Consider the following 14,751-nt stretch of genomic DNA (forward strand, 5'->3'; position numbering starts at 1 on the left):
TATTATTTCAGATGGCAAATAGTATGGAGGAACGTTTTGGCTTTTATTTATCTTCACGCAGCTACTTTCTACGGCTTCTATCTTATATTTATAGGGAAAACAAAATTATTAACAATCATTTTTGGTAAGTTAGTGTCATGTTTATCATACTTTATTTCAACCTATTCTGGACTTTTCCTTTCTTATTACATTTCAGTGAAACCAAATATGACGTATTTTCCTTTTAAAGGGTATTCAAATGTGATATTCTTGGAGTTAATCAATTTTTTTTCATTTTGCATGGTTTCAAATTGGATAGGCCTCCAATATCCGTAACCATAATAGAAAAATACCTCACAACTATTACGCATTTCTATAAGTCTCATATACAAAGTGTAACAGAATTACGAAATATTATTGAAGGATGCGTAAGTACATTTCTTAAAAAATCAACCTGTAAAAATATTAAATCAAAAGATGCATATTTATTTTTCTATACAAACGAATTCAAAACTTTCAAGTGTTTACTCATGACAAGGCTATTGAAGATAAAAGACCGACACGCGCATAGTACTTACGCTACCTTTTAAGCATGTGAAGTATTATTTCGGTTTTCCATTACACGTTGTATATAATGGTTGTTGTGTTTATAACATTACTCTTAGGGCTATTTTCACGACCGTACAGCACGATTTGCGATACACGACGTGCCATTCGTTCGTTTTTCTACGAGTGTCAATTTTAAATAGAATAGTTTCGTGTTTCGTGTGGTGCGTTGTCAGCAAGATTTTTTTTATTCCACTACAAGTTATTCCTTGACTGCAATCTGACATGATGGTTATTGTTATGCCATCTTAAATGGAAGCGGGCTAGCCTGCTAGGGACAAATATATTAAAACCATACCCCCCTAATCGGTTTCTACGCTCTAAATCACTTAGTGGTACGTCTTTGACGCTAGGGTGGTAATGAGCCGCGGCCGAAGTCTCCCACCACGCCAGACCAGAGAAAATTCAGGAATTACAAAATGCCACATGGCCACTGCTGGAGATCGAACCCGTGGCCGTGCTTCGGGTCGTCAAAATCATGACTCTTTTATACAGCCACTATAAGAACACCGCAAATAACTCAAAAGTGAAACCGATGACATAGGCAAAAAGTCGTCTACTACATGTACGTCATGCTGTGCATCATTTCGGGCAAAGACTCGGGTTTTTCTGTTAAAGAATTTTCGGTACCTGCCCGGAGTTAGCAAATTGGAGTTGCGGGCCCGCTTGCCTTATAGTCCCCCGTGCCTTACAGAGCAAGTTAAGCCGTCGGTCCCGGTTATTATCTACTTGTGATCATAGTCGTTTTATGTAGTAGGTTTATGCTCTAAAAAACTTCATTTCCTATGAGATAATTGAACCTGTTTTTTACCGGTCCGACTAAGACGTGCGGCCAAGCGATCCCGTACGAGTTGTAGAAATCGATTGCGGCTTAGGTAATGGGTTTAAAAAAAACAGCCTTATCCCTAACAGATAAGGCCACTACCACGTTAGACAGCATCATCACTTACCACCAAATGAGATAGCGGTCAAGGGCTAACTTGTAGAGGAAAAATATATATCTATATATCTATATATATATCTTGCCACGCGGTGACCCGTGTATAAACGCCATTATGTCATCGAAATAAAAACTTTGAAAATTCCTATTACCGCAGGCTGTGTGATTAAGATATTTGCTGTGTGTTAATATTTTTCCATTCAGCCTTTAATGCCCTTTTCCTTAGGTGGCTGTTCCTTGTAACTAATTGAATTTCTCTGTCGGTTTGGGTATTTTATAAGATGTAAACAATCTTGAGATGAGTTTAAATCTGAATACAAATTTTCAAAGTTTCTTATCATGAATGCAAATATAACTTAAAGTTAAGAAAGCAAACAAAAAGTTTTTTCATTAATTTGTATTTATTTTTTTGTAGATCGCATGTTTAAAATTATTTGTTATAAGTCTGAATTTGTTTAAAATTATGTTTACCTGCAGAGTAAGTATATAATGTTTAGGGCGATAATCAAAACCTTTGCCGACAGTTTAAAATTCACGTTTCGATTTAGACACACAAAATATACATTTTACATTTAATGTGTTGAATTGTTTAGATTGCGATCGGCGTGCTAACCAGGCCAGTTTAGAATTTTGCCTCTCTAATAAGTTCTAGAACGAAAATAAGCGGTCATTCAACCTAATGACCACTACAGAAGGAAATTACGTGTCAACCGGTTTATGTATTTAATTCCCTGAAACCCTTAGTACATATTTTGTCCTCTTTATGCACCCTTATAGTTTATATAAACACTAGTAAGTTTTAGTGAACTAATAAAGCTTTTGTTTTATTGCGTTTAATGGCAGCACCCTATTCAGTAACTTTTCCGAAATCTATACTAACGAGTGGCGAACTGACAGCTCGATCAACATTCGCTGTCAAATTATGCGTTCTACAAAAGATCACCAGTTGGCAACTTGTTGGGAAAATTATTGAATCGGAAAGCAGGTGCCCTAGCCGGCTGTTCTAAACTAACCGATGACCATGTTTGTTAATAGCGCTCCTATTTTCGGCGATGTCGGCCATGGGCGTGACAGCGGGGGCGCATCGGCTGTGGGCACATCGCGCATATAAGGCCCGCTGGCCGCTGAGGCTCTTCCTCGCGCTCATGCAGACCATGGCCTTCCAGAACCATATCTACGAATGGGTACGCGACCACAGGTAAATTTATATCAAATTGTTTTATTGCTACACTAAAGTTTGTTCACAACTAGAGGGTAAGGTAAAAGGAAGCCGAACTTCCTTTTCGGTGTACCCAGGTTCATTATGCTGGGTAGACGGGTTGGTGTTTGCAGTTGATGTAATTAGTATCAAAGAAAACGCTACTGCCCGTTCTTCGTTATATTGCCTTAGTTCTCGAAGACCACGTGCGAATTGCGATTCCCTCGAAAAGACAAGAGGTGCTGACAACTGTATTCTGATCTGCGGTCACTACATGGCACTCTTCCCATTTAAGTGGCATAAAATAGGAATTATTCGTACTTTATTTTTCAGAGTGCATCATAAATTTACGGAGACAGACGCGGATCCACATAACGCAAAGCGAGGGTTTTTCTTCTCTCACATGGGCTGGCTTATGGTGCGAAAACACAAGGAGGTGTTCGAGAAAGGTGCATCAGTAGATATGTCGGATCTGGAAAAGGACCCCATCGTAATGTTCCAAAAAAAGTGAGTTTATAACGTTACATACAGGATACATTTTATCCCAAACAAACAAAAGATCTCGCAGGAAAAGGATCAGGTAATTTTTGGTATCACTTTCTTATTTCTATATATTTATTTACTGGTTTTTGTTTTACTTCCCACTTCCCAGTAATCACTAGTTTACATGATGAAAAAACTTTTTGGTCCCGTCTTCGATCAAAAATACATCATTGCTCATACTCGTTATTCGAAAGCTTCAAAAGCGATTCGCTCAATGATAATAACTTTGGCATACTTATAATCAATTTTCCAACTTCGTTAAGTTCCGTTCCTTCACAGGCTATGTGTTGTACATCACGTAGGCATTAAAGGATCCTCGAACAACGAGAATATAATGACCTCGCAGTTTGCAGTTAGGATAGTGAGGTTTATTAGCATCTACAACTTAGACCTGGAATGATTTAACCTGATCTAACCTGTTAGGAGTAACTATGTCGGTTATATTAACTAACAGCCCTAATCCGTTTTTAGGCGGCACGTCTTTGTAGATGGCATGGTAACTACCATGGCCTAACACTCCCACCCGACTAATTTTAAAAATATACCCATAGCAAAAATAAATAAAACTAATTGATTTGATCAAAAGAATAAAAATTAAAATTCTCAATTTTCGTGCTTCCCTAATTATTTTAGGTAGGTACCTTGACGTCGTTAAAATATGGATAACGTGTCTGAAACAAAAACGTCAACGGTATTAAAACTTTGCTTTTAGCGATGGTAGTAAGACTACAGATCAAGGCAATTATCAGGTTCGTAGTACACTATTAAGTAAACATCGATGTTGTTCTACTTCCACACCAGTTATCGATTTTGGTCGAGCATCGATAGGGTTTATCATGATTATTACTACTATTCTTTGTTTTCTATTGTAAACCTTTTATGTTTTGAAGATTTAAGCCTATTTTGTATTTATTCGTGTATTTTTAGTAGGTATTTATATGTTTTCCTCGGTTGCCTGGAAGAGATCGCTGTGTAGCGATAAGGCCGCCAAAATGTACCTTCTTATCCTTATCCTTCGTTTTTTTTTTTTTAATATACTACGACAATACACACATTGCCATCTAGCCCCAAAGTAAGCGTAGCTTGTGTTGTGGGTACTAAGATGACTGATGAATATTTTTTTTGTATAATATACATAAATACTTATAATATACATATAAACACCCAGATACTGGAAAATGTTCGGTGATGAGCATGAATGTTTTTCAGTCTTTTTTTGTCATTCATCGTCATTTTGTATTTGCATTGTTTGGTTTATATTTGGTTTCGATGTTGTGTAAAATAAAAACAAATTCATTTATTCACTTACCTATCTATCACTTGCTCTACATTTGAGCCACATTCTTCAGACTGATTGCAGAACTGTATTATCACGATTATAGATCACGATTGCCCAGTGGGTAGGAGATCGACTTTCCTTTGGGAGGCCTAACAAAGTTTTCTAACTTTTTTAAGTTATGTGCGTTTTAAGTAACTAAATGAAAATTGCTTCAACGGTGAAGGAAAACATCGTGAGGAAACCTGTATGCCGGAGTGTTCTCAAGACGGTGAATAAAATTCAAAGGTGTGTGGAGTCAACCAATTTGCACTGGGCCAGCGTGGTGGACTACGGCCTTAACCCCTTCTCATTGTGGGAGCAGACCCGTGCCCTGAAGTGGGCTGATAATAGGTTGAATTGATGATGATTATCACACTAACATGCACGTTACACATATTTTTATTTAACTGCTTACAGAACGTACCTGGTGGTGATGCCATTACTCTGCTTTATCCTCCCTGCGTGGCTGCCAGTCGTACTGTGGGGCGAAAACCCTTGGTCGTCGTGGTACGTTGGATCAATCCTGCGCTACACCATCTCGCTTCACTTCACGTGGCTCGTAAACTCCGCAGCGCACGTTTGGGGGAATAGACCCTATGACAAGTTAGTTTGAAACAGTCTACTAAATAATTAAGAATGAGGATTTTAGCTGTGCAACACCGAAGTTATGATAGCCTAGTGGGTGGACCGAGCTCTATCCTTGGCGCAGCTCTCTACTCACTCAACTCAACTCAACTATAAGAAATTTTTTTATCACTGGTGAAAATCAGGTGGATACCTGAATACCCGAGAATTCTCCATAACTAATCATCTTTAAGACGAGTAAAGTATATCAAAACTTGGCCAGCGTGATTATCGTCCAATGCCAACGGTTGCGTGGATATGCTATTTTTTATATTTTCCTGCTTACTTTTCTGAGATTTCTTGACAGATTAACGTGTTTATTTTTTAAATGATAGAAGAACGAAGCCTTCCAACTGATCTCAATTTTATTTCGTTAACTTTGAAAGCATAGCTTTGTAGCTAGCTTAAATAATATGAATAATGGTGTCTTCTATGGCAGCGCCTGCTCCAAAAAGCAGATCAATGTTGAAACTTTCCACTAATAGTATAAAATAATTGTGTCAAAACGAACTTTAAAAATCATGGTGATTTTTAAAAATGTAAAGATTTAATATCAACGACCTTTGGCATCTAATTGACTAATTGTTCAAGATTAACCACCTACTCAGTAAGATTACCAAACCGCGACCAATGAATCGACTTGACTGATTGCTTCTCAGAGAAACGAGAAGCCACCCCAAACGGGTGAGAAATAGTCACAAAACAATTAAAGTACTGTTTTTCTGAGTTTGTTTAATTTTTATTTATTTTTTGGTAATAAATACTTAAAGGCTATTGCTAATAAAGGCATAACGTCTGAATAATTTGTCGTCCTGACTCCTGTTAGTCCAAAATCAAAGTCAAAGTCAAATATTTCTTTATTCAAGTAGGCACATACTCGTAGATGGTATTTTTTGCGTGCATTACATGTATCATATGACATGGAGTTGATGGCGATAACATTAACATTTAAAACTAATTTAAGAAGTAACCTCATTAGAGCAATAATTTATTATTTTATCATTGACGTAGTCCTTCATACTATAGTAGGACTTTTCTATAGGATTACGTTTACTTTACTTTGAACTTTTTAAGGTACGTCTTCTATATATCAACTGGTATTTTATTGAAAATTTTTATACAATTTCCTTTAATACTTATTTTATGTAGTCTAGTTTATTGCACTAAAAGTTTATTTTTGTTCAAGTTATTGCAGTCACATTTTCTCTTAAATTTAGATACACTTTGGTGAACATACATTATATTTTCACATTTGTTTTGGATTTCATTAAACATCTTTAAATTTATCTTTTAATCGATCTCTCGGGTCAATTTTATAGATCGCACGAACAGGCCTCATCTGCACCACAAAAATAGTACCTATATCAGCAGCATTATCCCATAGTAAAATTCCATATCACATAATGCTGTGAAAGTAACTAAAATAGTCTAGCCTAGCAGTTTCTATGTCCGTCATGTGGCGTATCTTCTTGACTGCATAGGCAACAGAAGTAAGCTTGTTCGATAAATTATTAATTACTAACTATTTGAACATTGTGACACGTTTATTAATAAGGCTCTATATGTTTTATAAAGAAATAAAAAGAAGATTTTTGATTCTGGGTTCTTGCTAAACGTTTTATTAAGGTTTCGCTATTTTGTAGTTACTCCATACTAATGTATTAACACTAGCCGCGTAAAAATAATTAGGAGTATAGGTTTAATATTCTTAACTGTACCGTAACTTTTATTCTTTGCTGTATCGATCAATTACCACAAATAACACTTCTTCTACTTATAGTTTAAATAAAAAAACTCTTGCCACCAAGCAGTATTGCGTGCGACAGTATCAATTTCGGCCACGGTGATAAATCTCCAGAAAAGTACACGGGAGATATTAAGGTATACAAGTATGCGCAGACACAGGTTCACTCTCTATTCTCTCTCTCATACTCCGATGGAACGGCAGCTCCGTTATGACCGGAAAGAGTACGTAGTAATTCCCCGGGGATTGAAGTCAGGACTTCTGGATCTGAAGTTGACTGCGCTTACCGCTAGACCAACGAGGCACTTTCCCTTATAATAAACTAGGGATCTCTTCCGGTCCAGAACTTTCGGTCATATAGGCAAGGTTGAAGTGAATCGATACGCACTGACATACCAACCTACATTGTTCCTTTCTCCAATTAATACCGTAACGTTAGACACTTCAATAATAATGAGCTTTAATGAATAGAAAGACGTTTTAGTTTTATTGCGTAGATAAGAACGTCTCGCTGCGTGCAACAGCGTCATTTCATTGATTGTTGTCTTCATTCCAATACACAATAATGATTCTCAGTCACTAAGCCTTGAGAGAAATGACAATGGCCGTACGAAATTACACGGTTTTATTCATAGAGTCATGTTACTAATGTCTCAAAACATGCACTTATCTATTGGGTGAAAGCTATCTTGCCCTGTAGCCTGTAGTACATGATTTGCTTGCTCGCAATCGAAGAGTCGTTTTCACATTTCAAACTCTGTATCGTCATAGTAAAATGAACTTAATAACATTCATTTTAGAGTCGCAAATCTTGTGCTTCTGATTATTATTTTACAAAAATTCTGACAAAAGCCCAAGCTAAAGAATTGAATACAAATTGAATTCATCATCAATTCATCACTACGATGTTCAAGTATTTCCATACTCGAAAAATCGATTGCGAGAAGGCAAAACTTTTACTAAGACTACTGTATAACGACGCGACCGCATTTTAACTATTCGAATATAAAGCTGAACACTCACAAGTTAGGTATCTAGCTGGTATTAATTTTATAGGTCTATACACTCTAAATAAATATATATAAGATATTTCTTAATAAAATAACCACTCGGGTGTAATACTTGTAGGGGCTTTTTTGTTTTGAGGATTTGTTGTTTATCACTTAGAAGCGGTTATAGCCCGGTGGGTAGGACTTCGACTTCACTTTCGGGGGGCCGAGCTCAAATCTCAGCACGCACCGTTAACTTTTTTAAGTTATGTGCATTTTAAGAAATTCAAAATATGTCTTGCTTCATAGGTGAAAGAAAACATCGTGAGGATACCTGTATGCCTGAGAGCGTGTACAATGTTCTCAAAGGTGTGTTACTCGCTGTAGCTTTTCATACACGATAAATAGAAAAAAAGACTGTCTATTAGTGTTTATTCATTACAAACAAACGTACCTACTAGTATAAACATGGAAAGTATCTAATAGACGATGTAACTTCAGCTTTACTTCGATCCGTAACTTTATATCAATTTCGATGCTTTTAGTCCAGTTTACTATAGTTTATTGACTTGGTTAATTAATTAGGAATTCAATGCGAGAAAGCAGATTCTCAACTTTACAGTATGCACCAATGCTCTAGTTTGACTACCCAAAATTTTGGTGGAAAGCATAAATATATTTCCTACCGAAATTGCTTCCAAAAAGTTAAATTAAATAGATAGGCAGGCAAGCCATAGTAAATACGATACATTACAAACCAAATAGGAACCAATTTAATAATATTATTTTCAAAAAAACACAGTAGCTGTTACACCTGATTTTTTTCTGCGGGTAAAATATCTTACTTTAGGTTCTTTAGCGCAAAAAAGAAAGCTCCGAAATAAGAATGAAAGTTGGATCGAAAAAAACAAAAACTTATTTAAATTGTTGGTACCAAACTCATGAGTCCCGTGTACCTAATTGGTATTATTAGTAATTCTGTGGTTTAGGTTATTACTATTATAACTACAACATTCTCCGTCAAAATTATAAAAAAATTTTAGCATTCTGTACTCCTTCTCTATAAACTATAAGCGTGGGAAATTTCATACTTCTCCGTCCGCTCAATTTTCTTAAAAAGGGGTACAATGTTTTTATTTCACGTATAAATATATGGATGAGTCCGTCTTAATTCAATATCAGCTTCTTAATTCTAACGAGTTATTGTTTTGGTTTCTCAATAGACTCAATATACTGTACTGTTATCATAACTGCATCCACTAGTTTCGCTTCTGATACAATACGACCAACGTTAAAATTAAAAGCCAATTTAGGTATTTCATCTTCTTTTCACGTTCCACCTTTAGTTACATCATCTCAGCAGATGTAATCACTGGTGTTCGCAAAGTGTATTAGAATAAACGCGATTTATATTGTTCCGGTTGTAATTCTGGGCACAGATTGATGGATCTATGTAAACCGGCCATTAAAACCAAAACTCTAACGACATGTATAAAAAGTGGTTGATGTGAGTGAACGTTGCTTTAATTAGCATCGAATCAGCAGAACCAGGTTAGAATAATTTTTCAACTGGGTTAATGTTCTCCATCAGCTGTAATTGATAAAAACCGTGTCTCGCAGCAAACTAAGTGGTCAGCTTTAATGTACTCTCTGTGGCTCTTAGGGAAAGTAGTAAGTTCGTTTTGTATCCTAGCTACTGGCCATTTTTATATAGTATATGCTTTTATAATATGATTCCCAAGGTAATTATCGACCTGCCAATGCATAAGTTTAAAAAAGGTGTTAAAACACATTTAATTAATCGTGGTTACTATACGATTGATGAATTTCTTAACGACAAGGCTGCTTGAAAGCAAGTTCCGCGCTCATCTTTTACAAGATAGAAAATATAAAAGATTACAATCTTATATATAACTGTAAAATTATGTTGAAAAAGAGTAATCTATTTATTTATTTATAATTTATGTACTTACAATAAATTGTGATTGTGAACACATGATACATGAAGTGTAACAAAGGAAAGCTTATCTCTATAAGAGATCTCTTCCAGGTCAATTAAAGGTACAATATACTAAATGATAACTACTAAAGATATGCAATATCTACTGAGTTTCTTGCCGGCTCTTCTCGAAGGAATCTGCCTTCCGAACCCTGTGATAGAGTTACTTCTACAAAGAGATTGACTTGACGTTTCAAAAGTGCTTATAAACTGGGCCTACTTGAAATAATTTTAATTTATTATTTTAATAGAATTTTTTTTACCGCTTTTTTAAATAATGGGTGGATAGAAAAATAGTAAGTGTAACTACGCATACAATTATTGTTTTGAAAGGCATGTGAAGACTTCACATGTCTTTCAAAACAATAATTGATTCGCATTTAGCCACAGCGTGGTAGACTATGCACTCCTCATTGTGAGAGGTGACCTTTACCGGGCCGATTTGATGATAATGATCACAAAAACCAACTTCGAGGCATTGAAGTTGTACAAGGAGGTGAGGTACTATTTATAGAAAAAATTACCTGACTATGAAACCATAGCACAGATATCGAGTGATAGGTTTGCTATTGCCTTTTTTACCAGATAAAATAAAATATATTCCAGATTTAACCACTGTGATTGTACAGACTTACAATGATAAAAATAATACAGTTACTGAAATCGTTTTAGGCTTGACGAACAGCAACTAACTTCATGATTCGTCATTTTTTAATAAAACTAACGGGGCAAATTCTGTACATTGAAGATATTTGACGGCTGATTGGCTTAGTGGGCAGCGACCCTGCTTTCTGAGTCAAGGCTGTGGGTTCGATTCCCACAACTGGAAAATATTTGTGTGTTTTTTTGCGTATGATAAGTTTTAATGTATATCTATGTATATAAAAGAGAAAGTGTGTGGGTATGTTCCGTATAGGTTCCGAAACGGCTGGACCGATTTCAATGAAACTTTCAGGGAATCTCCGGATTGACATGGCGAGTAATCCTGTAAAGTTTGGTGACGATCGGAGCACTCCTATTTTTGAACTGTTAAACTGTCAAATACAGCTTTTATTTACTATGATGATATTCTATTGTTGGGTGTACATGGGGGTGAAGATCATTATCAACACCCATGTGCTCGAGAAGAGAATAGAAGAGAATGAATACGGAGAGAAATAAATGATTTAATATATTATGGGACTTAAATTAAAAATTGAATGATGTAAGTTTATTGTTTAAATAAAATAAAGCAAAATCTAGCCCGGCGAAGCGGGCTGGGACGCTAGTTATTCATAAAAATATTTATCTGTCGTCTTAGTTACACAAGCTGCGCTTACGTTGGGGCTAGATGGCGATGTGTGTATTGTCGTAGTATATTTATTTATTTATTTACTAAATTTTCATTGGAGAGCACTCTATAACCGATACTAAACCTAAAATCACTGTAGGTAGATATGGTTAACAAACCAAACAAAAATTTGTTTCGCGACATGTTTATTATGGCCCAACTAAACAAATTTACATGAGAAAATTAATGTGTTTCTTATGTCGTATACATTGAATCAAAGCAACACGGCAGCATGTAACATTTACTACGCATGCTTTACTTTAAAAAGCTCATAAAAATCATCAGTATGATTAATGTTTTACTGCAAGGCACCAGTATCCTCTCTTATAAGAGCGAGGGATACACACGCTACCACACAACGCTACTCAAATGCGGGCTTTAACCTAGTACCCGGACCGAGTTATTTATCAATTATCCGGGGACCGTAGGTTACCGGAACGAATGGCTTAAGGTACAGGCTAAAATCTAAGCGAAATCCTTTTGTCAAAGTTGGCCTCAAAAATAGTCATTAATTTATCCTTTGACACCACTTCACTACGTGAAGTTGCAGTGAACATCATTCTACCAAATAAAACCTCACGGTGTTCTTTACCTTCGCATGGCAGTTGAAGCAGTGTCATCTGCCCTTCCAGGCTCTTGTGGGGCCGCAAAGTCCTTAAACTCCATTAGAAGCGTACCGAAGCGCAGGATATAAATAAATAAATAAATATACTACGACAATACACACATCGCCATCTAGCCCCAAAGTAAGCGTAGCTTGTGTTTTGGGTACTAAGGTGACTGATGAATATTTTTATGAATAACATACATAAATACTTATAATATACATTTAAACACCCAGACACTGAAAAACATTCATGTTCATAACACAAACATTTTCCAGTTGAGGGAATCGAACCCACGGCCTTGGACTCAGAAAGCAGGGTCGCTGCCCACTGCGCCAATCGGCCGTCTAAATATGCCACGCATTATGAGGACACTACTCAATCGGACGACATATTCCCCTTAACAATAGATCGAAGATGTTCTAAAATGAGGATCTCTTCCGTTCGAAAGCGAGTCGCCTGCGTCCGACATTACTTGCGGCAAACCTTACCCGCTCCATCAACTCCTTATGAATATAACGTCTTCGTAGGAGAATATCGCTTTCAAAAATCTGTCTCTGTCAGATTCTTGCCTGCTTGTATTCACGCTTGAATTTCATTACTAGCCCACCGTTACACTTATCGAAATAACTTAGTAATAATTTGAAATATTGTCTTTGCTCTTTCAGAAACATAGGCGCCACAGACAACAAAACGGTTGCGTTATGCGCGTTCGGCGAAGGTTGGCACAACTATCACCATGTGTTCCCGTGGGACTATAAGGCGGCTGAGCTTGGAAACTATAGTGCAAATTTTTCAACAGCATTGATTGACTTCGCCGCTAAATATGGTGAGAAAAATTTACAGGCTACTAATTACTTTTCAACTAAAGTATAATTAATATCTTCTGACTAATAGTGAGAAACCTTGCAACAACCTTGTTTGATTGCAGCTAAGCGTTACTCTTTGTCCGGCCTTATATGTAGTATGACAGTTATAAGCCATACCCCTAATTGGTTGGGTACTCGATATCGTAACGTAGCGCTAAATCACTTGGCGGCACGTCTTTGTTGGTAGGATGGTCAATAGCCATGTTCCCAATCTCTAAGAGCCTCCCACAAGACCAGACCAGAGAAAATTAGAAATAGGACATTCATGAACCTTTTTTTTTTAATTATTTTACTTTTTTATCTACTTCTTGTAAATCTTTACTTATTACGACCTTGTTATGTAATTTTTTTATTATTTTCCTTTTCCAGGTTTAGCGTACGATCTCAAAACAGTGTCCGTTGAAATGATACGCAAGAGGGTGGCGAGGACAGGGGATGGATCTCACCCCTTCGACAAGAAGATAGACGATTGCGACGACGATCACCATCACCCCGAGAACCCAGTGTGGGGTTGGGATGACGAAGACATGACAGAAGAAGAGAAAAAGCTGGCTGAAATTGTGCATAAACTAAAATAGAATTTAATAAACTTACTAATTCCAATGTTGAATGATGCCTGTCTTACATACTAGGGCTATATAAATTTGCACCGTTTCATCAAGTTTTGGTATGGATATGAAATGCTGTCTTGTTTTGACAATTGTAGACAAAGTACTGATGTACTTGTACGAAATGGCTATTTTTGACGATAATATTGTTATAAAATATGGACGATCTGTCTTTTCAGCCCCTTTGTTAAATATACCGTGACAATGCATTTTCTCATAGGTAGAGATAAAATGTAAATTTGTGCAATCATTCTGTATTAGTTGAATAATTTAATTAAAGAACATTATTATTAATGGCTTCTGACAATTCTGCAGACGTATCTTTCTAAATCTCTAAACTTAATTTATAGATACAAAAATAGTGATATCTTTGCCACGGATAATATTGTGAAAAAATAGCACTTGGTAGACGTAGCAATTGAGTTTCGAGATTCGTGTACAACAGAATTGCACAATTGCATTGTCATCAACAAACGTCACAGTTTAGAAACCGTTTTACCGAAATTGTCTATTTTTCTTGCTGGGGGAGAGCAGAGAATCTTCAGTTAAGTCAAAGCGTTAAATTTTATCCTGCGCCGTTATTTTTTTTTAACGAGCCATGCCTAACTCTCCCCTATGTGAAATAATTTTATTTCGTTCTACTATTTACTAACCTATAGCGTATCTGACACTTACCTATTTCTACTACCTTTCTCTAGACTGATAACAATAATATTTTATGATTATTTAATTCTATTATTTGTTTTGGTGAATAAAATATAATTTCATAATATAGAGTTAGACGGTTAATAAGACTAACCAAAGTTTTTTTTTGGGGTTCTCTAGTACAAGTTTCCTTTTGACTCAGTATTTCATCTAAACTACTTCGTGATGAACAAAAATATTTTTTAACAAATTTTAATTTTAAATTAATTTATAGCTTCTATTGTAATTGCGTAGGAAATGTAATCTGTGACATCAATACCTACTTTACTTGATTACCTTTAAAAAATGCCGGATATGAACTCACAAAATCACAAAAACTGCAAGAGCGAATCGTAGCGAATGACCAGAATTTTTATTTGTTAAGTTAAAGAATAAATCATTGTTTTTATTTATCAAAGATTAAACCCTGTTTAATCACTAAGTTATATTTTAAGCGTGTGGTTCACGTTTTGAGTGGTAACTAAAATTCCCCAATCGCTTACTAAAAGCTTAACGATATTAATTAATATTGTCAAAGAAGTCTTATGGTTCATATTACTACAGTACCTACTTGTAAAGTTTTTAATTTTATACTGTTATTATTATGTGATAGTAGTACCTACGTATTAAGGGGTGACTGTTTAAGTTAACTAACATTAATTTATTTTTTACAAAGTCAAATAATTAAGTTTAATTTATTGTCGGTGAACTTAGA

General features: G+C 35.8%; 1 protein-coding gene across 1 annotated transcript in view; it reads left to right on the top strand.

The window, feature by feature from the left end:
• LOC120627241 (stearoyl-CoA desaturase 5-like) overlaps positions 1-14,456 on the top strand; it is a 30,203-nt gene extending 15,747 nt beyond the window's left edge. The window contains exons 3-8 of the mRNA XM_039895147.1: positions 12-124; positions 2,561-2,723; positions 3,057-3,230; positions 5,002-5,187; positions 12,544-12,704; positions 13,114-14,456. Coding sequence (XP_039751081.1) covers positions 12-124; positions 2,561-2,723; positions 3,057-3,230; positions 5,002-5,187; positions 12,544-12,704; positions 13,114-13,322 — 1,006 coding nt within the window. The 3' untranslated portion in view covers positions 13,323-14,456. The remainder of the gene's footprint in view (positions 1-11; positions 125-2,560; positions 2,724-3,056; positions 3,231-5,001; positions 5,188-12,543; positions 12,705-13,113) is intronic.
• The last annotated feature ends 295 nt before the right edge of the window (positions 14,457-14,751 follow it).

This window comes from Pararge aegeria, chromosome 11 (genome assembly GCF_905163445.1).
Source record: "Pararge aegeria chromosome 11, ilParAegt1.1, whole genome shotgun sequence".
NCBI classification, from domain to species: domain Eukaryota; kingdom Metazoa; phylum Arthropoda; class Insecta; order Lepidoptera; family Nymphalidae; genus Pararge; species Pararge aegeria.